This window comes from Felis catus, chromosome A3 (assembly GCF_018350175.1).
Source record: "Felis catus isolate Fca126 chromosome A3, F.catus_Fca126_mat1.0, whole genome shotgun sequence".
NCBI lineage: Eukaryota > Metazoa > Chordata > Mammalia > Carnivora > Felidae > Felis > Felis catus.
Window position 1 is genome coordinate 132,986,951 of NC_058370.1, and position 23,474 is coordinate 133,010,424.

At 49.1% G+C, this 23,474-nt stretch overlaps 1 protein-coding gene and 1 long non-coding RNA gene across 10 annotated transcripts in view; one reads left to right on the top strand and one right to left on the bottom strand.

The window, feature by feature from the left end:
- Positions 1-1,274, bottom strand: part of RRM2 (ribonucleotide reductase regulatory subunit M2) — a 47,283-nt gene extending 46,009 nt beyond the window's left edge. For 4 of the 9 annotated variants that reach the window (XM_045054973.1, XM_045054974.1, XM_045054972.1 and 1 more), the window contains exons 1-3: positions 935-1,274; positions 779-853; positions 261-404 (exon numbers count right to left, since the gene is read on the bottom strand). In XM_045054973.1, coding sequence (XP_044910908.1) covers positions 261-404; positions 779-853; positions 935-1,045 — 330 coding nt within the window. In that variant the 5' untranslated portion in view covers positions 1,046-1,274. The remainder of the gene's footprint in view (positions 1-260; positions 405-778; positions 854-934) is intronic. The other 5 variants (XM_045054976.1, XM_045054975.1, XM_045054977.1 and 2 more) reach the window with 5 other exon arrangements.
- Positions 1,275-3,486: 2,212 nt separating this feature from the next.
- LOC123384628 lies at positions 3,487-22,021 on the top strand. The gene is made up of 3 exons (XR_006596013.1): positions 3,487-4,140; positions 21,134-21,510; positions 21,877-22,021. It is a non-coding gene; the product is annotated as an uncharacterized LOC123384628 (long non-coding RNA).
- The last annotated feature ends 1,453 nt before the right edge of the window (positions 22,022-23,474 follow it).

Genomic DNA, 23,474 nt, shown 5'->3' on the forward strand with positions numbered 1-23,474 from the left:
CCTCACATATATACTTGGTTCTTAAACCTTTTAAGTCTACGAACACGGCTTGATCGGTAACATCCCTCCCATCCAGAATTCCCTTTGCCAGTGAGAACAGCTCACATCCTCGGTGGGCAGCCATCCCCAAGAGGAACCAGAGGAAGAGTCAAGTAGATCTCCAGCCAAGGCATAACCGCTAGGGCAGGGGTCCGCCTCAAGGGTTGGGGGGCAACGCGTAAACTTCCTTTTTAAGTCTCCCGGTTCCTGAGCCTCGTTACCTCTTCGGCTGTCCAGAAGGAAGCCTCCGCTTTCTTATACATCTGCCAAATATCATGGTACTCGATAGGAAAGATGACAAAGCGACGAGGGTTTTCTCGGAGCAGTGGCTCATCCTCCACGCTGGGGACAAGCACCTTAGTTTTCTGCCGGGCGAGGGGGTAATGGAAATACGAATTGTAGGGCGTCCCACATGAAATTGCCATTTCTTCAGGCCAAGTGCGCCCAGTGGTCGGCAAGCTCATGTGGTTCAGTGTGTAAGTGTCAGCTGTCACACATGGATCTTACATAGCACACAACCGGGAGGTACCAGAGGGACAGGAGGAAATCTGCGGAAGTGTGTGGCAGGCCAGGGAGGGAATGCTTTGGCGGGAAAGGAGCGCGGGCCGGGGAGGGGCTAGGGTTTGAACCGGCAGAGGAAACAATGAGGCTTTGGCGCCAAGCGCCGGCTGGCGTCCCCTGCCGGCAGCGCCCCGCCCCCACAGGCCCCTTCCCAGCCGGCGGCCAGACCCCCACTCACCGGCTCGGCGGGCTCCTGGAAGATCCTCCGGGCGGTCTTGCTGGCCAGCACGCGGCTCCCGCTGAGGGCCGGGGGCTGCGGGGAGACGCGCGGTGAGGGGGCCTGCCCACGTCCCAGGAGACCCCCGCCGCCCCGGCCCGGCCCGCGCGTCCTCACCGTGTTCTCCTTGTCCGCCAGGCTGAGCCCCTTCAAGGGCGAGAGCTGAAGCTGCTGCTGCGGCTGCTGCGGGTCCACGATGGTGGCGAGCGGGACGCGGACGGAGAGCATGGTGGCGGCGGCGGCGGCAGGGAGCGGACGAGGCGGGCGAGGCGGCGCGCGGGTCCTGGGAGCCCCCGCACCGCCGCGCGGGCTTTTAAAAGCCCACCGGCGGGGCTGCGCGCTCAGTGGGCGTGGCCAGACGCCGCCTTCCCATTGGATGCACCGGGCCCCACGTCAGCCGTTCGTGAGCCGCGCGGGAGCCGCGGCGCCGAGCCGCCCGGGACCCCCCGGGACCCCCGGGACCCCCGTCCCCGGGCCCACCCCGGATCCCCTGGGCCCGTGGGCCGGGCTAGGGGCGCCGCCGCCCGGCTCCCTGCGGGCCCCACCGGACAAAGGCTGCAGCCCCCGCGCGCCCCGGTGGCTGTGGCGCGCGCGGGACTCACTCCTCCGGGAGCGGCTCGGGTTGAATGCAGCAACGCGATTGGAGGCCGCCCGGAGCGGGAGAGGATTCCCCCACCCCTGAACCGTTTTCGCGGGTCCGGGCGAGTGGTTTTGCAAATGAGGTTGGTGCAAATGCCTGAAAACGCCCCTGGCTGCAAGAGAAGCTCGTGGTTGCGCCCGTTTAGATACGTGTACCTGGGTGGGGGGCTAGGGGTCCTCGAGTCCCGGTAAATTTGGGAGGGGGGGGTCGGCGACAAGCGTGCTGCCTAGCGATTAGGGCCGCTGGCGACGGGGTCCCGAGGTGCAGTTGCTGTGTCACTTGGACGTGTCACCTGGCTAAAACACTCAGTGCCCTCGTCGGTAAAATGGGACTTGTCGCCGGACCGCACCTGTGGGATTATTAATAAAATGAGATTAAATGAGATAATTGTTCTAAAATGCGCAGCCCTTTGTAAAGCTTAGTTAACTAAATGACAGCGAAGGCCTTTGGTGCACTTCCCATTGAACTTGTGTGGGTTGTCAGGCCACTGTCCCCAGTGCATTTTTTAAAATTGGAAACTGAGCCCAAAGTCCTGAAAGTTCAGAGAATGAAGAACTCGAAACTCATTTACTGTTAATTGGGCAGCAAGTAGCCTGAAAAGGAGATTGAAAACGTGCATTGGGTGAAGGTGGGGACGTGAATTTATTAAGTTTTTATTTTACTTTGTGTTTGGTTTTTCAGATTTGCCACAGACATTTGCCCTGCAAGTGGCAAAATGCCCGAAATGAAAAGAAAAATGTTTTTTAAGATCCAAGAAATAAATGATTCACTTGGGAAAGCTCCAACACCTGCAGTCTTAGAGCTGTCACAAAGAGAAACACTGGAATTTTTTACAAAGTCTTTTCTAGATATACTTTAAAGAGGTCAGAGGTAGGGAAGAGCCCCTCCTGACTTAGGTCTACTTCTGCCATTTCTTAAAGTACCACATACATACTGTGTTTAGTCTCAAGCCTCAGAGAAAAATCAAGGATAATCACATCTCTTAAGACAAAGCAACGACTAAAACTTTGACCTAGCATCCTTACTTTTTTTTTAAGTTTACTTATTTTTATTTTTGAGAAATAGAGCGCGCGAGCATGAGCAGGGGACAGGCGGAGAGACAGGGAGAGGGAATCCCAAGCAGGCTCCGCACTGTCAGCATGGAGCCCAAAGGAACCTGAAGCGGGGCTCAAACTCACAAACCCCCGAGATCATGACCAGAGCCAAGATCAAGAGTCCGATGCTTCACTGACTGAGCGACCCAGGCACCCCTAGCATCCTGAGTTTTAAAGCAATTCCCAGACATTGTCAATTTCATCTAATTTGATCCAGCTCCCGAATGGATTTTAGTGATAATTTTATGGCTGATAAAGCCACTATTGCATCTAATAAAGTTAGCAAGGATTTTTTGGTGTCCTCTAATACCCAATTCACATTCCAATTTCGCGTCATCAGTAACCCAAGTGCTCCTTTTCGGTTGCTGTCTCAGGCACCGCGTGCTTGTTTTTAGCTCCGGTTATACTCTCTGTCGGTACAGGAACCATAAAGTAGTACTGAGCTGGCCAGAAATTATGACTTCACTTTTAGCTTAACTTTGCTGGCCACCAAAATAACACGTGTGCATTGTAGAAAACTTGGGAAAGACGAGCAGTACCACGAGGCGGGAGGCAAGGTCGCCATTCTCCCCTTCACTGCCTCCCAACTCTGAGTCACTTGGGCACGTCCCGTCCTGCCTCCGGCGGGTTTTTACCGCTCTCACTTTACAAGAGGAAGCCCGCGCAGAAAGCAACGTGACTCTGCTCAGAGGTCACGCCCGAGCAGACCGCCGGGCCGGGCTTCTGGTCCGCCGTGCCCCCTCTCTTGCCCCGGGGACTGGAGAGAGAGAGAGAGAGAGAGAGGAGCGCCCAGACCAAGCGGCCAAGTCACCTGGACAGGATGCCCGGCGCCAAGCTCTAGGCAGCAGGTATCCGCCGGGATCTTTCCCGTTTCTTTTCTCCGCCCGTTTTTTTTTTTTTTGTTTTTTTTTTTTTTTTTTGGCACCTATTCCGGATTGGTCAGCAAGCGAGAGGCTCCGCCCCCGGCTTCCGACGGGCAACGCTCCTTCGGGCTTTTGGCTCCCACGCCCGCCCACCTGCAAGCCCCGCCCTCACTTCCGAGGCCCGCGCTGCCGCGGTCACACCCCGAGCGGTTGCGCGTTTATTCGTCTCGCTCCGGCGAGTGAGGGGGGGGCCCTAAAGGGCCGCCTGCTTCCCCATCCTCCTCCCCAGGCGGAGAGGCTGGCCCTTGGGGAGCCCAAGTGGTTTTCCCAAAGCCGCTGCTCACTTACTAGATACCGTGCTAGGGACTGTCCTCCCAATTCCAATGTCAATACTAACGACCAATACCACCCCGCAGCCGCTGGGCACCTGGGGCCGGATGGCTTACACTGTTGACGGGATGAGGGGTTTTTAGCCCTGTACTTTAGGTGAAGAAACTAAGGCCAGGGGGGCAAGGAGACTGCCCAAGGCCACACAGCTCCTAAAACTGCGCAGCCGGAACTTTTCTCCCCGACTTTTTATTAGGAGCGTTTCAGCAGACAAAAACCGGCAAGAACTCTCCAGTGTTCATCCACCACCGAGGGGTCAACAGGCGTTGCCATTTTGCCACGTTTGCTTGATCCGCCTCGATGGGTGTGTGAGGCTTGTTTTTTCTGGATCATTTGAAGGTGAGTTTCAGATGCCATGCCGCGTCACCCCCATAGATTTCAGCAGATAGCTCCCGAGAGTAAGGACATTCTCGAACATAACCACAACTGCGTGTTCACATCTAAGAAAACTCACATGAATTCCCTAATATTACCTGATATCTACCCCATAATCAAATCCGCCCCATCGTTTCAAATATGGCTTTTAAGTTTGTCCGTTTTATTTTTTTAGAGACAGCAGGGAACGGGGGCAGAAGTAGAAAGAGAGAGAGAGCGAGAGAGAGAGAGAGAGAGAGAGAGAGAGAGAGAGAATCTTAAGCGGACTCCATGCTCAGCACAGAGCTGGAGGCAGGGCTCGATCTCACCAGAGTGAGATGGTGACCTGAGCCGAAATCATGAGTTGGATGCTTAACTGACTGAGCCACCCAGGTGCCCAGTTTGTTGGTTTTAAGTACACATGTTATATTCGGTTATTGTGTCTTTTTAGTCTCTTTTAATTAGAACAACTCTATTTTTTTTTTTCTCGATGACATCGACTTTTTGAAGTTTAGGCCAGTTTTCTTGTAGAATGTTGTACATTCTACATTTGCCTGATTGTGTCTTCATAGTGTCAATTTGTTTTTCGAACCTCTGTAGATACTGTAAAGTGGGAGTTTGATGGGGCGCCTGGGTGGCGCAGTCGGTTAAGCGTCCGACTTCAGCCAGGTCACGATCTGGCGGTCTGTGAGTTCGAGCCCCGAGTGAGGCTCTGGGCTGATGGCTCAGAGCCTGGAGCCTGTTTCCGATTCTGTGTCTCCCTCTCTCTCTGCCCCTTCCCCGTTCATGCTCTGTCTCTCTCTGTCCCAAAAATAAATAAAAATTGAAAAAAAAATTAAAAAAAAAATAAATAAAATAAAATGGGAGTTTGCACTAAAGGCTTTATTTAGAGGGGCACCTGGGTGGCTCAGTGGTTTAAGCATCTGACTCTTGACTTCGGCTCAGGCCATGATCTCGCTTTTTGTGACCTGTGTTGAGCCTTGTGTTGGGCTCTGTGCTGACAGCACAGAGCCTGCTTGGGATTCTCCCTGCCCCTCCTCCACTTGTGTGCGCACACTCCCTCTCTGTCCAAATAAAGAAATAAGTAGGCTTTATTAGATTTAGCTTATTTTTTCTTGGGGCAAAATATACATAAGCCAAGATTTACCATTTGAACCTTTTTCAAGGTGCAAATCAGTGCCGTGAAGTACATTACACTATTGTACTTAATCCGTCTCCAGAACCTCTTCATCATCCAAACTGAAATTCTGTCCCCATTACAAACTAGATCCCCACCCACCCGCCCATCAGTCATAAGCACCACCCAACTTTCGGTCTTTCTGAACCTGACTGCTCTAAGTACCTCAGATAAGTGGAATCTGACAACATTTGTCCTCTTGTACTTGGCTCATTTCACTTAGTAGCATAACATCTTCAAGTTTCATCTATGTTGTGGTATGTGTTAGGATTTCATTTAATCATTTTTTTATTATTATTAGCACCACGCTCTAACCAACTGAGCTAACTGGTCAGCTTATTTTTTTTAATATTTATTATCATTATTATTATTATTATTTATATTTATTTTTGGGACAGAGAGAGACAGAGCATGAACGGGGGAGGGGCAGAGAGAGAGGGAGACACAGAATCGGAAACAGGCTCCAGGCTCCGAGCCATCAGCCCAGAGCCCGACGCGGGGCTGGAACTCACGGACCGCGAGATCGTGACCTGGCTGAAGTCGGACGCTTCACCGACTGCGCCACCCAGGTGCCCCGATATTTATTTATTTTTGAGAGAGAGTGAGAGGCAGGGAGGGGCAGAGAGAGAGGGAGACACAGCATCCGAAGCAGGCTCAAGGCTCCGAGCTGCTGGCACAGAGCCCAGCACTGGGCTCGAACGCGTGAACCATGAGATCATGACCTGAGCCAAAGCCAGATGCTTAACCAACTGAGTCACCCAGGCACCCCTAGGATTTCATTTATTTTTCAGGCTGCATAATATTCCATCATATAGATAGATGATAGATAGATAGATAGATAGATAGATAGATAGATAGATAGATATTCTGTTCATGAGATTTCATGGGATTTATGTAATCCCATCTGCCCCTCCTGCCCATGGAGTTTTTTTTGTTTCCCAATCACTAGGAAGCAAGGTCAGCCCTTCTCAAAATCGTGTGGCTCCAGAGCATCCCCTTCTGCCCTCTGAACTTGACCTTCCCCTTCCACATCTTCAGGATGCTCAGAATCCTCTGTTGAGGAAAATGCATTGGAGGGAAGCTGGAAAACTGAATACTTCATCCCAAGTGTGACTTGTTAGCTGTGGGATTTCAAGAGTGGGGCCGTGGGCTGAGGGTGGGGTTGAGTCAGCCTCTTTCCACCCTCCAGTCTTCTGCCAACCACAGAAAACCTGCCCCTGGACCTCCCCCTCCATGTATCTCTTGTGAAAATGCCCCCTTCCCAAGGTGACCCCAGGGCCCTATCTTTCCCTCCTTCAGAACCTGACCACCAAGGCCTTTCCCCTCTTTCCTGGAAACCCCTGCTCTGATCTTCCTGCTCCCAGGTCGAACCCCACCCCCCTCTCTGAAATCCGAATTCTGCCCCTTCCAGGCTACGTCTGAAAGGATTTCCCATGGGTTGACTTGAAAAAGAGAGAAAAGTAAGAATGTAAGGCCACAGTTTTGCAGGCCCAGGATAAGTTTATTTCCTCATGACCAACCTCAGCTTCCTGCTGGCTTATTACTGATAATTTCTTCTTAATAGCCTCCTTCCCTGGATAATGGGGCCACAATATTGACTTCTTTCTAAATACAGTGGGGTGTGTGTGTGTGTGTGTGTGTGTGTGTGTGTGTGTGTTTGGAGGGAGAGGGGACAGCAGTTTTAAATGTGATTCTGAACTGGCAGACTTAGAACAACTTACGCAAATAGGCTTGCAAGGAGGAGTAAATCCTGCGTTTAGTGAGGAGGGCAGACTGGGAGGGGTGATGGGGAGGGCAGCAGCAGAGACAAAATCCTGGAAGCCACACTCACCACCCATGCATTTTCGCTAAATAATAACTTCAGCAGGGGGAAAGCAAAGCCCAGGCAAGTCAATCCTACAAAGCTCTGATGACTCACTTTCTAGAAGTTCAGCTGCTTTTAGGCTAGGTCAGTGTAGGGGGGTGAAGGGACCAATCTTGGGTTCAGGTGGGAACCCCAGCATCGCTTCTGATTTATTAGATGACCTTGGACAAGCCACTTGATACTTACGAGCCTGTTGCTTTACTGATAAAATGGGCACGATCATTCCCCCCCCCCCCCCCCAGCACAGGGTTCCTCTAAGGATTAAATAGAGTAGGATATTTAAAGCACCTTAAAGGCGTTTTATGGAAGTTCCGTCCTCTCCATTTAGCTAGCTGGCTGACCTTTCTTAGTCTCTTGAAATAGAAAACTGAAGCTATTCTAATGTGTTTTTCCCAGTTTCCTACCTGCGTTCATTTCCAGATCCCTAGCTACCCACAGCCGTGATCGTTATTCCAGCTCCTTCTGTCCCCATCTTTTTTCTGCCTCCTCCCCACTGCCATCACAGTGGTCCTTAGTGCAGATGAGCAGAACAGAAGCCTCGCCTCCCACACCTCCCAGAGGGCCCTCCTGATGCGTGCCCGGCCATTAAGAGTGGGAGCAAGGCTTCTTCCAAGGAAACGAAGGAGTGACTCACCAGGAAAAGGGGGCCAGACCAGACCCAAGTGTCTCAACCCCACAAAGCCCCCCATGCCTCCCGGCCTAATTCCTGTCCCCGTGAAGCATCGATTCCCCCGACGGGCATGTGATCTGAGGCTTTGGTAACAATGCACGCTGAAGTGGCCTCTCCTCCTGATGCCAGGCGTGCCAGCGTGTGCCTGATCTGGGCTGGCACCTCGAATGCTTTCTCCATGCCCTGGGCCATTAATATGTTGTGAGCTGCCTCCTTCCCCTCCTAGGCGTCGTTCACCCTGTTGGGACGCGCCTCCTAGGCAGCCAGGTTGGGCGTGGGGGTGGGGAGGAAGGAGGCTGGCCAGGCGGCAAACTTCGTTGAATTGCACGAGGAAGGAAGACGAGGCCTCCTGGCAAAGAAGTCATGAACCTGGACCGTGAGTCCCAGCCGCCCCAGGAGGCATCTCCAGAGAACTCACACACTGTCCTCGCCAACTCGGGTTAAACACGGCCTTACGGCAGATCCGGGCACAGCCTTGGGCCAGCAGACTGCCCACATGCTGGAGGAGCTTGGGTCAAAAGCCTAGACTTTCTCTTATTTAATGAGCAGGAAGGTGTCTTTGAAATTCACTTTTTCATTGTTCTAAGGGTACTAGCATGTGCTAAAAAGAGTGTCTCTTCTTAGATTAAACGTTAGCTCTTTAGAATTTTAGTATCGACGGCTGTTACAAAGAAAAACACAAGCCCCAAACGGAATCACTCCTGTTAAGATTCCCAGGTCAGCACACCAAGACTTAATACCTAACCTAACTACAATTTCAACATTTCCCCCGCCCCTCACCCCCCCCCACACACACACACCCCGGAATGTAACCTTTAACCAGTAAACCTGGAATTTACTGATCGCACTAGGAACGTTACAGATAGACCCTTTCAGTTAGTTACCCTTGGGAGGACGGCCTAGCCTCAAACGGGATCCTTTGCTAGTAATTTTCTTTTTCATACTCCCTTTCTACCTTTAAAAATCTTCCCTTTTCTGCAGCTTGATGGTGCTCCCCTCTGCTTGCTAGATGGGATGCTGCTTGATTGATAAATCAACTAATAAGGCCAGTTAAATATTTAACATGTACTCGGCTGAATTTTTGTCATTTAACACAACAAGTTAACTGTTAACCGGACTCGGACATAAATCGGGGCCGTGTGCATGGCAGCATCTTGGGCCCAGGGGGTGGCTCCTTGCTTTCCTCCAGTCCCCTTAAGCTAGAACTTTGTAGTTTCTGTGTAGTTCACTCAGACCTGGACAGGAAATGGAGCAGGAAGCTCTCCCCCACCGCCCCCCACCCCCTTACCCCAAGTAGATGGAGCTTTTTGATGTGGGTGTTTACCACCAAGTGACCCTATTTCTGTTTCTGCCAAAGAGAGAGATCCTCTTAAGCCTGATCCCAATCAAGAAACTGCTTTCTGGGGCGCCTGAGTGGCTCAGTGGGTTAAGCTCCCGACTTCGGCTCAGGTCATAATCTGGCGGGTTTGTGAGTTCGAGCCCCACGTCGGGCTCTGTGCTGACAGCTCGGAGCCTGGAGCTTGCTTTGGATTCTGTGTCTTCCTCTCTCTCTGCCACCCCCACCCCCCCCCCATACTCTGTTTCCCTCCTTCTCTCTCAAAAATAAACATAAAAAAAATAAAAATAAATAAATAAACTTTAAAACAAAAATTGCTTTCTAGCCAGGATATAGACAGTTCTTGCCTCACAGCCTGGCAGAGCTCTGCATCCTGGACAGACGTGCAGACTCTGAGCTTCAGCAAACATCAAGAGGCCAGGATCAGGCAAGCCGGCTCGGGATCTGTGGCTTTCTTTTTGCTTCGGTAGCCCCCCAAACGATGTTGAAAAGCGGTGTGCCCCCCTTTGCACACACTCAACTGACATTCGAAGTTTTTCATCCTAAGATTAACCCGTTGCCGGGGATGTAACATCCACCGTGTTGCAAATATTAGCATTTTTGAAAGCCTGACCTGTGTGAATTTTAGGACCTTAAATCCACAGACTTCTGTATGTTTGTTGTGCGTGTTTTAAATTCTTGGCCTGTCCCTTCTAATCTCCAGTTTCTGATGGTGTTTGGAATCCAGTTTGTTGTTTTTCTTTTTGAAGTGGTTTTGTTCCCCTGGGGCAGTGTCAGCTGCTCAGGGAAGGGCCAGCCCTGAAGAGTGCTGGAGAGGGTGCCCCCCTACCTACCCTGAGCCAGACTTACCACTTCTCCAGTTTTCACCTTCACCTTCAGGGAAAAGGAGCCCCAGCCTGAGGGGACACCCTCCCAGGGCTGCTGAGGAGATTGGGGGGGGGGGGGTGGGAACAAGTGCCCTGAGGCTGTTGAATTCCTACCTGGTGTCTCTCTCTCTCTCTCTTAAATTTTTGATCTGTTACCTTTAAATATCCCTGCAAGCTTTTCAATTATAAACATGGTACGTTTTTATTGTAAAAAAATTCAAACAATATAAAAATATATAAACAAGAGAGTACATGTTGCCCATAACAACAAGCCCCAAAGATAACGTCAGAACTTTTTTTTTTTTTATATACACACTGTTGTCTGGGATCCTATCATACATGCTGATCGTCTCACTTAAAATACCTGCACATTCCTCCGCATTAGGGCCTGGAAGTGTGGTCTTTGGTTAAGGGTGCGGGTCTAGAGCCGGGCTGCCTGGATGTGAATCCCAGCTTCCCCACTTGCTAATGCATGTCAGTTTCCCCGGTTGTGAAACGAGCCTAACAGTATCTAGAACCTTCTTCATAGGATTATTGTGAGGATTAAATGAATCAATAAATGTGAAACACTTACAGAAGTTCCCGGAACGTCAAAAGCACCAGATGAATATTAGTGGCCATTATTGTAATTTGTCTAACCAGTCGCCTGTAACAAACATTTCTGTCACCTCCAATTTTTCACTACGATAAACAACGCTGCAGGGGCGCCTGGGTGGCTCAGTCGGTTGAGCCTCCGACTTTGGCTCAGGTCGTGATCTCACGGTTCATGGGTTTGTGGGTTCAAGCCCCATGTCGGGCTCTGTGCTGAACGCTTGCTCAGAGCCTGGAACCTGCTTCAGATTCTGTGTCTCCCTCTCTCTCTGCCCCTCCCCCGCTCATGCTCTATCTCTCTCTGTCTCAAAAATAAATACACACTAAAAAAAAATATAAACAACACTGCAATGTAGATCTTTGTATTTCCTTTGTATTTCCTGGTCTTTGTATTTCCGAGAAGTACTCGGTCAAATGGTGAAAACTTTTAACATTTGGGTCAGTGCCAAGCTGCCTGTTAGAATATTGGCCAGTTTACGAATGGAAGTGTCCCTTTGTCCTGGCCATAAATCTTGTATGGCTGGAAACTAATATTTGCTTGTTGTCTTAATCTGAATTTATTTGATTATTAGTGAGATTGAATATGGACACATGGATACTTATCTAAGGTCCATTTATATTTCTTCTCTGAATTTCCTAGTATTTGTCAATCCGTTGGTTGAGTATGCATCGTTTTCTTATTGTTTTTTAATTTTTTTCATGTTTATTTATTTTTGAGAGAGAGAGAGAGAGAGGCAGAGTGCGAGCGGGGGAGGGGCAGAGAGCGAAGGAGACACAGAAACTGAAGCAGGTTCCAGGCTCCGAGCTGCCAGCACAGAGCCCCACGCGGGGCTCAAACCCACAAACCGCGAGATCATGACCTGAGCCGAAGTCAGACGCTTAACCGACTGAGCCACCCAGGCGCAACCTTCATCGTTTTCTTATTGATTTATAGGAGCGCTGTTTGTTTTAGAATGTACCTCTCTTTCTATTACATATGCAGCAGTTATATTTTCCTGTATTTCATGTATATCTTATCTTAAAATTATAACTTTTTCTTTCGAAATAGTTTAAGACACACAAGAAGTTGCACAATTAGTACAGAGATCCGATGCACCCTTCACCCAGCCTCCCTCAATATCTTACATAGCCGCAGTGGATTGTCAAAATCAGGAAATTGTCATTGGTGCAATACCGTTAAGTAAGCTTTGAAGCTTATTTGGATTTTACCAGTTTCTACAGGCACTTCTGTGAGTGTGTACGTGTAAATGGTCCTTGGCAATCTGGTCACATGTGTAGATGTGAGTTATCCTCACCAATCAGGATGCAGGACTGTTCCCTCACCACCAGGAAAGTCCCTGAGTTACTCCTTAATAGTCCAAACCAGCCCGTCCCTAACTCCTGGCAATCACCAATCTGTCTCCATCACCATAATTTGCTACTTAGAGAATGTTTTGTTTTTTATTGGCTAGGATCTAACCTCATAGGCACTTTTGTTAAAAGAATCATTTTTTAGTATGCTTATTCTTTTTTTTAAATTTATTGAAATCCAAGTTAGTTAACATATAGTGTAATAATGATTTCAGGAGTAGAATTTAGTGATTCCCCACTTGCCTATAACACCCAGCGCTCATCCCAGCAAGTGCCCTCCTTAATGCCCATCCCCCATTTAGCCCATCCCCCCCACCCACCTCCCCTCCAACAACCCTCAGTTCGTTCTCTGTATTTAAGAGTCTCTTATGATTTGCCTCCCTCTCTGTTTCTTATTTTTGCTTCCCTTCCCCTATGTTCATCTATTTTGTTTCTTAAATTTCACGTATGAGTGAAATGATGATACTTATCTTTCTCTGGCTGACTTATTTCGCTTAGCCTAACACACTCTAGTTCCATCCACGTAGTTGCAAATGGCAAGATTTCATTCTTTCTGACTGCCGAGTAATATTCCATTGTATATAAACCACATCTTCTTTATCCATTCATCCGTCGATGGACATTTGGGTTCTTCCCATAATTTGGCTATTGTTGATAGCGCTGCTATAAACATTGGGGGGGGGGCATGTGCCCCTTCGAATAGGCATTTTTGTATCCTTTGGGTAAATACCTAGATGGAATGATTCAGGATGTAACCTTTGGAGACTGGCTCTTTTCACTCAGCCTAATGAGCTTGAGGTGAGGTGGATCGTGTTTGTTCCTTTTCATTTCTGAGTCGTGCCCCATGGCGTGGATGGCTTATGTCCACGTGTCTAACCACTTTCCTGGTGGAGGCCATCTGGGTTTTTTTCACAGGTTTTGGCTATTACAAATAAAGCTGTTATGAACACTCAACTGTAGAGATTTTTGTGTGAATATACGCTTCTATTTCTCTAGGATAAATACTCAAGAGTGTAATTGCTGGGTCATTTGCTAAGTGTATATTTAACTTCAGAAGAAACTGCCAAACTGTTTTGTAGACTGGTTGTCCCGTTAACATTCTCACTGGCAACGAATGCCGGTTCCAGTCGCTCCCCTTCTTCATAAGCACTTGGATGGGGCACCTGAGTGGCTCGGCGGTTGACCATCCAACTTCAGCTCAGGTCATGATCTCGTGGTTCGTGATTTTGAGTCCCACATTGGGCTCACAGCTGTCAGAGCAGAGCCCGCTTCAGATCCTCTGTCCCCCTCTCTCTGCCCCTCCCTTGCTTGTGCTCTCTCTCAAAAATAAATAAACGTTAAAAAAACTATTAATAGCATTTATGGTGTCTTTTACCATTCAGAAGTTTGTAAGTGTTTATGTGGTGAATCTGTTCAATTTTTCCTTTTCTGGTTTCTGTTTTTGCTGTCCTGCTAAACCACACAAAGATACATGTTCTTGTAGAACATTGACGATTTATTTTGTACACTTGAATCTCTGAGCGGTTGCATAAGGTTGAGCTCTACTTTTTTACTTCTTTCTTAAAGATTTTGTTTTGGGGGTGCCTGAGTGGCTCAGTCGGTTGAGCGTCCGACTTCGGCTCAGGGCATGATCTCGCGGTTCATGAGTTCGAGCCCCGCGTCGAGCTCCGTGCTGACGGCTCAGAGGTTGGAGCCTGCTTCACATTCTGTGTCTCCTCTCTGCTCCTTCGCCACTTATGCTCTGTCTCTCAAAAATAAATAAACATTGGGGCGCCTGGGTGGCGCAGTCGGTTGAGCGTCTGACTTCAGCCAGGTCACGATCTCGCGGTCCGTGGGTTCGAGCCCCGCGTCAGGCTCTGGGCTGATGGCTCAGAGCCTGGAGCCTGTTTCCGATTCTGTGTCTCCCTCTCTCTCTGCCCCTCCCCCATTCATGCTCTGTCTCCTCTGTCCCAAAAATAAATAAACGTTGAAAAAAAAAATTAAAAATAAATAAACATTAAAAAAAATTTTTTTTTAAATCCTCACTATCTTCATACCTTTGTGCTTGGTCCTTCTTTCTGTTTCCAGGCCGTTCCAAGCTGACCCACGCTTAGAGCCCTGGGGAGGCTGTTCTCAGGGCTGAGATGCCCTTTCTCCTGGTCTCTTGCACAGCTCACCCTTCTCACTTGGATCTCAGCATAGTGTCACTTGCTTGGTCACTTGGACACGCCCCCCCCCCCCCATTGTAATGTTTTGCATAGCACTTATCAGTCTCTTGGATGTTTTTCTTTAGAATGTAAGCTTGGGAAAGCAGGACCCAGCAAGCTCTTTACTGCTGCATAGTCAGCAAGGGGTCCCCCTATGGTCTTGATAAATACTCACTTAATGACTGGTGGGAAAGATGGGGCAGGCGCCTGGGTGGCTCAGTCGGTTGAGTGTCCGACTTCGGCTCAGGTCATGATCTTGCATTTCATGAGTTCAAGCCCCGCATCGGACTCCATGCTGACAGCTCAGAGCCCGGATCCTGCTTTGGATTCTATGTCTCCCCACCTCTCTGCCCCTTCCCTGCTTGTGCTCTCTGTCTCTCAAAAAATGAATAAATGTTAAAAAAAATTTTTTTTAATGAATGGTGGAAAAGGGAATCTATGATCTGGCTTCACATCACCCTCTTTATCCACAAGTAGTTATTGTCAATATTTGATACATATCCTTAATCGCATTCAATAAATGTCACTATTTTCCTAGATCTCAGGGAGCTTTTATGAGAAGGGTATTTGAATAATAATAAAAGCCAACTAATACACAGCCTTGACTATATAATTCTGGAATCGTTCTTGGCACTTTTTGTCTTTATGTCTTTATTTTATGTCTTTATTTTAACTCCTGACAACCCCACGAGGTAGGTATATCATTCCTGTTGCACATATTAAAAGTGAGACGGGCGTTAAGTAGCTTGCCCAAATCAAACAGGTGAAACTAGGAATTGAGCCTTATAGTCTTTCCTGAATCTGTGCTGTTAGCCATGAAGTGTGTCTGTCAAGGTCTTTTATTCTTTTACTACTCTACTAGAACCAATAGGCTTGTTTAGATTTTGCATCAGCCACACACACACATAAATATTGTTAACTTTTTAAATTTTTTAATGTTTATTTACTTTTGAGAGAGAGAGAGAGAGAGAGAGACAGAGCGTGAGCAGGGGAGGGGCAGAGAGAGAGGGAGACACAAACTCCGAAGCAGGCCCCAGGCTCTGAGCGGTCAGCACAGAGCCCGACGTGGGGCTCGAACTCACGAACTGTGAGATCATGACCTGAGCCAAAGTCGGACGCTTAACCGACTGAGCCACCCAGGTGCCCCCAAAACATTGTTAATTTTTAAGCTATGTTCTCGATTCTCATATAGTTTGGAATCTAAGTAGTTCATTGGAATAAAATTAAGAATCTTCCTATATTTTTCTTTGCTCTGATATAGTTTAAATTCTCTCTCTCTCTCTCTCTCTCTCTCTCTCTCTCTCTCTCGTAAGTTTGATGTAATTTGCCTGTACAAACTATCAAGTATTAGCACCTTTTCTGCTGCAGGGGAGGTAAATTTTTGATAACTTTTTCACTTCCTTCTATGGGGTGAATATAGTCAGTGTTTCCATCTGCATTTCAGTTAGGGGCCGTCTGAGAATAGCAGAAACTACCGTGGCTGATTTAAGCAGAAAAGGGTTGACTAGGGGGAGTTAATGCTTACAAAATGAGTGGAAGTGTTGGAGGGGGTCGGCTGTGGGTGGAGCTTCGAGCAGCATCTCTCAGAACACTGTAGAACTGGCCCCCAAGCGGCTGCTCCCAGTGGCATGGCCAGAGGACTGGGATCAGGAGGCCAGTGCCCCAGCTCAGGGTTCAAGTCCACACTGCTTCGCCAGGATCCTCGCTGCCAAGCAGATGCTCCGTGCCTTTCCTCTTGACGCCCGTGTAGCTATAAACTGCCATCTTGTTCTTTGAGCTTTTTATTCCGAAATAATTTTAGATATGCAGAAAAATTGCCAAGATGTTACAGAAAGTTTCCACGGACCGTCCATTTACCTCCCCCTAATTATGACATCTTCTATTTGTTAAAAGTAAAAAAAATTAACTTTGGTACCAAATTATGAACTACAGACTGTATGTATTCCCTTTCACTACATTCCTCACTAATGTCCTCTCTGTTCCAGGATCCAGTCCAGAATCCCACATTGCATTTAAGCATCTTTTTTTTTTTTTTTTTTTAATTTTTTTTTCAACGTTTATTTATTTTTGGGACAGAGAGAGACAGAGCATGAACGGGGGAGGGGCAGAGAGAGAGGGAGACACAGAATCGGAAACAGGCTCCAGGCTCTATCAGCCCAGAGCCCGACGTGGGGCTCGAACTCACGGACCGCGAGATCGTGACCTGGCTGAAGTCGGACGCTTCACCGACTGCGCCACCCAGGCGCCCCTAAGCATCTTTTTTTAGAAGAAATTATTAATGCCCTTATATGTTCTTTCGAGGATATTTTGACCAAATTCCACAGGTTTGAACGGGTGTGGTCTCGTTTTTGCATTTTTTCCTAAGTATTCTGAATTTCTGGTTTCGATGTCCACCTGATCTGAGCGATTTAGAAGGTCAAAAATGTTAATTATCCATACAATCTGATTTCTATTTCAAATATCTTTTCATTTCCACTCTTCGTTTTTACTGCACTGTGATCAGAACATGTGGCGTGTACTTTTTCCTTTCTTCACCTTTTACAAAATTTAAAAAGTACACGGGGCGCCTGGCTGGCTCAGTCGGTTAAGCATCCGACTCTTGGTTTCAGCTCAGGCCACCGTCTCAGGATTCGTGAGATCGAGCCCCGTGTCGGGCTCTGTGCTGACAGGGTGAGCCTGCTTGGGATTCTCTCTCTTCCTCTCTCTGCCCCTCCCCTGCTCATGCTTTGTCTGTCTCTTCCACACACACTCTCAAAATACATAAATAAACTTAAAAAAAATAAAAATAAAAATACAGAGAACAACGTGATTTTTAATTTTTTGAGGACTGCTGTATTGTTTTCCGTAGTGAGCACACCATTACACATCCCAAGAGTGCACAACCGTTCCAGTTTCTCTGCATCCTCACCAATACTTGTTATTTTATGTTCTTTTAAATAATAACCATTGTAGCTTTGATATTGCCAGCATTAACTTGGATAGGAGCATTTCAATGGATTGACAATGCAGCGTTTGGAACCAAATGGATACTGTTCTCTGTTGCCTATCGTATAACCCTATCTGATGAAAAGGTCAAAAATGGTTGTTTTTTTTTATTTTTTTTAACGCTTATTCATTTTTTGAGAGACAGAGAGAGACAGGGCTTGAGTGGGGGAGGGGCAGAGAGAGAGGGAAACACAGAATCTGAGGCAGGCTCCAGGCTCCGAGCTGTCGGCACAGAGCCCGACGTGGGGCTCGAACTCACGGACCGCAAGATCGTGACCCTAGCCGAAGTCAGATGCTTCACCGACTGAGCCACCCAGACGCCCCAAAAAAGGTCACAAACGTTTGACAAGAGACCAGAGATGCATTTGAAAATTTTTTTTTTAACATTTATTTATTTTTGAGACAGAGAGAGACAGAGCATGAATGGGGGAGGGGCAGAGAGAGAAGGAGACACAGAATCGGAAGCAGGCTCCAGGCCCTGAGCCATCAGCCCAGAGCCCGACGCAGGGCTCGAACTCACAGACCGCGAGATCGGGACCTGGCTGAAGTCGGACGCTTAACCGACTGCGCCACCCAGGTGCCCCTTTTTTTTTTTTAATTTTTTTTTTTTTAACATTTATTTAGAGACCAGAGATGCATTTGAAGTGGGACCTGGGAGCAGAGGGGCCGTGACTTGACAGCATGGCCTCTGGAGTCAGACAGACTAGTCCGCTGCCCTCTGCCACATCCTGGCCGTGTGACTGAGCAAGCTGCTTCCTCGTGGAGCTTCCCCTCCCTCGTCTGTACAATGGGCTGTTAATACTTCAGCAGGATGTGTGAGGCTTCCGTGGAAGAACTTAGCACAGTACCTGGCATTTGGTAATCCTCAGTAATTGGTAGCTATAATGAGGATTAGGAGTTTTGTTCCAGGGTTTTCCAAGCCCTCCCCCAACCCTCCACCATAGGAAAGCCCTATATACTGCCCAGTGAGACCCAGGGGAGGTGACACTGTGCTTTCTCTGCTGGTGCCTGATGGGCAGGCCCGGGGAGGCTTATCTAGGCTTGGTCCCAAGGCTGAGGACAGCACTATGGGGAGATTACAGAGGCTAGAGACTGGGCCTGGCAGATGTGCATTTTCAAAACCTGCAGAATCACACTTTGGGCGGGTCAACATAACGCAAAGTGCCAAGACGGTGTTCCAGGAAGTAGAGGGCCGGATGCCTGGCTTCCACACCCAGTGCTGGTCCCGATGACTTTGACCTTCACTGGTCTCATCTCATTTTTTTTTTTTAATGTTTACTTATTCATTTGGGGAGAGAAAGAGAGACAGACCATGAGTGGGGGATGGGGCAGAGAGAGAGAGAGGGAGAGAGAGAATCCCAAGCAGCCTCCATACTCAGCATGGAGCCTGATGCCGGGCTCGATCTCACAACTGGTCTCATCACAATGCGAGCAGATGTCCAGGTCCTCGTGAGGCCCTCAAGGCCCATGGGTCAGCTCCCCACCTGTCCTCCTTGCCCCTGAAGGTGTAGGGAAAAGGACATGACCCTGGCAATTCCTAAGCTCTTAACCCGTTAGGAATGGGCAACCGACTCAAGCCTTCCTAAGGAAGCCCAGTTTCAGGCCATTTGCTGGCCTTGGCGGGGAGAGAGGCTCTGACTTCCTGCTGCATTTGGAGCTTCGAGAATTAAGTCTGAGACTCAGAAGCACAGAGGGGAAAGTTGACTTGATGCAGAGGGAAGCAGAACAGAGAGGAATATTCTAAGAGCTCTTCTCGTTGCAAATGATAGACACGGGAGCAAAAAGGATGTTTATGTGCCTGAAAAGCCCAGAGTGGCTGTCCCACCCTGCCCCCCATCCCTCAGCCGGCACCCTCTACCTCTGCCCCACCTCTGCTCACACACCCACCCCTGTGTCTGTTAACGCCTAAGCACCTTCTTCCATGCGACCCCCCCCTTTCTCGCCCTCCTGCCCCTTCTAAGACTAGAGGGGGTGTGTATGAGACCCTCCAGTTATCTGTTAACAATTCGGGGAGAACTCAAGAGACAGCACAGAAAAGGTCTAAACATTACTTAATGTTAGCTTGAGTTTAAAAAAAAAAAATCCTACTGATATTTAGTTTTTTAAAGTCTGAGCTTTGGGGGCCCCTGGGTGGCTCAGTCGGTTAAGCGGCTGACTTCGGCTCAGGTCATGATCTTACGGTTTGTGAGTTCGAGTCGCGCATAGGGCCTTGTGCTGAGAGCTCAGAGCCTGAAGCCTGCATCCGACTCTGTGTCTCCCTCTCTCTCTCCTCCTCCTCAGTTCGCACTCCGTCTCACTCTCTCTCTCAAAAATAAATAAACATTAAAACAATTTAAAAAAAATTTTTTTAACATTTATTTATTTTTGAGAGACAGAGACAGACAGAGCATGAGCAGGGGAGGGGCAGAGAGTTGGGGGAGACACAGAATCCGAAGCAGGTTCCAGGCTCTGAGCTGTCAGCACAGAGCCCGACGCCGGGCTCGAACTCACAAACCGCGAGATCATGACCTGAGCGGAAGTCGGACGCTTTACCCACTGAGCCACCCAGGCGTGCCGCCCCCCCCCCAAAATTTTTTTAATTTGAACTTTTTACTTACTTCCTCATAAATAGAGACTGGCGATTAATTTAGAGCCTGATAATAAAACACATAGATCTGTTATTTAGCAATATTCCCTTAAAAATACGTACACACACACACACACACACACGCACACACTCTCCTACCCCGTCTGGAGCGCACAGCTCAGGCATCATTGCTAGGAAACCACCTGGCCTTCTCTTCCCCGGCAGTGGGCTCCGTCCAGCTTGGCTCTCCAGGCGGCTCCGCATGGCCGGGGCTGATTTTCAGAAGCACCAAGGACAGCTGCCATCTTGGTTGGCCGTACAGGGTCCCCACAAGGCCATGGGGACTCTATCTCCAACTCCGAAAACTTATCCCTCAGAAGTACTCCTTGACAGAGGGTTCAGGGAAATGTCACCCCCTCATCTCCTTCCCAGAGGCCACATTAGCAGATTTGAAGACCCAAGACGTCCTGCCGAGAAGACCCCGTTAGCCTCAGTGACTGGAACGGGTGGCCCGTATACCCCTCCCTCCTGGACACTGGACCCACCACCCGGCTGTCAGCCCCTGGAACTTCCTCAGCCACAGGAAGAGGTGTGGGAAATAGACCCCACTCCGCTCTCACCAGCCTTTCCAGGAAGAGAGGGAAGCCATTCAAGCCCAAGTTTTTTTTTTCCAGCGCCATAGGTGCGCTAAGAGAGAAGAAGAAGCATTTGAGCCAAAGCAGATACAGACACCTTTGTCCCAGCCTTTATCTCCCACTCGGGGACCTTCAGTGAGTCCGTCTATCCAGGCCGGTGGTAAAGATGATGACCCCTGACATTTATGGAGGACGCACCGTGAGCCGTGTTGTGCACCTGTCTCACGGTCAAGGCTGCTGACCGTTACTGCCTTTACACAATGCAGGGCACGCTCCTCCCCACGTGTTAGGGGCTCCACAGGTTGAACCCAACAGCACGCGGTACTTTCGTCTTTGTGAATAGACAGAAAGATCTTGTTAATCTCCACATTTCCTCCGGCTCTGAGCACGATGCCTGCACACGGCAGGACATGATAAATACTACATTTAGCTAAGTGACATTGAAGGAACGAGTCGGTGATGGTGCGGAGTGCTGGGGGAGGGGGGCGATGGGGCATGTCTCCTAAGCCCTCCTCAAATGAACACACGACCCAAATCAAAAAGCGCGCGTTGCAAAGGCTACAGGTCAAGTCCCATGGCCACTCTCACACCCTCAAGGGCAGACGGCTGGCCCTCAGCCTTGCCCATCTAGAGGCTCTGCAAGACCCGGGTTCAGCCTGAGCCCGGATCGGAGTTCTGGAAGATGGATCCCACTAACGGTCGGCAGGGGGCGCGCTGGGCGCGACGTCAGTAACCGGTTCTTTTCCTTCCAGGCTGGAAGCAAAACCGAAGAAGGCCTCTCCCGGCCGCCTAGGAGCTGATATAAAACTTGACCTAAAGGAGACGCTGGAGAAGGCAGCTCAGGACTGACGTTCGCCTGAGAGCAGTGACACAGTTGTTCATTGTATAGAAGACATTGGGACATTTTTATTGCAAAGGAGACATTTTTATTCCATCTCCTACTTACGGATACGGTCATGCTGAACATCAAAAGGAGCACGATTTTGGGCGTGAGCAGCCGCGTGACCCTGGGCACGTTATTTACACCCTCTCCAGGCCTCAGCTTGCCCACCCAGGAAGATGGCATTTAAGTGTCCTTTGAGCTCTGACAACTGATATCTACTCCCCTTGATGAGTCCAGAGCCAGAAGGTAAATAAAGGTGGCCGGCGCTTAGGAAGCCAGTCCTTGCTGTCACCGGGGCAGTGGCGGGCACGTGGTGGGTCCTCAGTAAACGTTCACTGAACCGGTACCAGCCTTGGGCTGATGATACGTTCTCAGTTCTGTTACCAAACTTTCTTGGGAGCTCTAGGGAGTAATTAAATCCCTGGGGGGAAAGTGTATTTTGAATTTTAAACAGTTACCTTTTCAAATGCATTTTTCGCTCACATTCTTCGAGTGCTTTCTTACGTGCTAAACACTTACATTCTGATGGCTTGACATGCGCGACCACATTTAACTGTATTCACTTCTCACGACAACACGATGATGCAGGAAGTATTTTTTGTTTGTTTTTAGATGCAGGAATTAGGAATGCCCATTTGACGGATGAGGAAACCGAGGCACAGTGAGATTGAATAATCCATTGGGGGCGCCCGGGTGGCTCAGTCGGTTAAGCGGCCGACTTCGGCTCAGGTCATGATCTCCCAGCCCGTGGGTTCGAGCCCCGCAACGGGCTCTGTGCCGACAGCTCGGAGCCTGGAGCCCGCTTCGGATTCTGTGTCTCCCTCTCTCTCTGTCCCTCCCCCGCTTGCCCTCTGTCTCTCTCTCAAAAATAAATAAACACTAAAAAAAAAATTTAATCTGTCTGAGGCTACACAGATGGTGGAAAGCAAACTCACATCTGAGCGTCTTCACGAAGCTAGCACTTGACAACAGACCCTATTCCGGTTTTGGCCCTGGCCGGAAAAACCTACAAAAGAACAGTTCTGTGAACAGTTTGCCCACGCTGGTCCCTGGAGAGGAAAAAGTGGCTGTCATCCGCCCTTCTCTCACACTAATCATCGACTCAACAAATAGTTACAGAGGGCCAGGTACCATTCTAGGTGCTGGGAGCATAGCAGGGAACAATACAGAAAAAAAAAATCCCTGCCCCTGGGAGTTTATATTCTAGCAGAAGGGAAACAGAAAGCAAACAATAAACACAATCAGTAAGTATATTAAATTGTATGTTAGAAGGAGAAAGAGCTAAGGAAAGAAAATAGAGCAGAATATAGAGGGTCTGAAGTATAGGGTGGGGGTTGACTTAAAATAGGCCTCCCTGCAGTGACGAAACGGGACTCAGCAGGATGCATCCATGTGGATGGACGTGAGCTGTGCTTTCTGACAGAGTGACACAGATGCGGTCAGTGCAAAGGCCCTGGGGTGGGCGTGTGTCTGGCATGACCGGGGATGGGCAAAGGAGACCAGAGAGGCTGTCGAGGAACGAGAGAGGGCAATGGAGGTGGCCAGGATGGTCCGGATACGTAACCGGAAGGCGGAACCGAGGGAACTGCCGATGTGTGAAGGTGGGGTGTGAGTGGGAGGAGCCACGGATGACCCCAAGCTTTTTGGCCTGAGCAACAATGAAGAATTAACAATCAACAATAAAGGAATAATAGAGAATTTAGGAAAATGTCGTAGCATGAAGAAGAGGCTGGCCGCTCTCTCTTCTGTTTCCCCACCGCCTCCTTGGACCTTTGCCCCGTGGCCGCGGTGTGTGTCACGGTGGGAGGGGCAAAGAAATGGGGCAGCCTGACAAAAGTGTTTGCTGATGTCCCCCGTTAGGAAAGGCAGTAGTGCCTCCTTTAATTCTCATGCAGAAAAATACACAAGCTTTGAGCATTTTATTTGGAAATCATTTTAGACCTACGGAAGAGTTGTCGCGATAGTACAGGGTGTTTCCGGAGGGCACCCAGCTTCCCCCACTGTTACCACGTGGCATGGCCATAGTGTGATGACACGACCAAGACGCTGACCGTGGTACCACACTATTAACGTTCCTGCGGGCTTGACTCCAATTTCCTGAATCTTCCCTGCTGTCATTTTTGCGATGCGGGACCCCTCCCTGTGTGTCGTTACCACATCTCCTTAGTCTCCAACCTGAGACACTTTCTTTTTATTTTTTTTTAATGTTC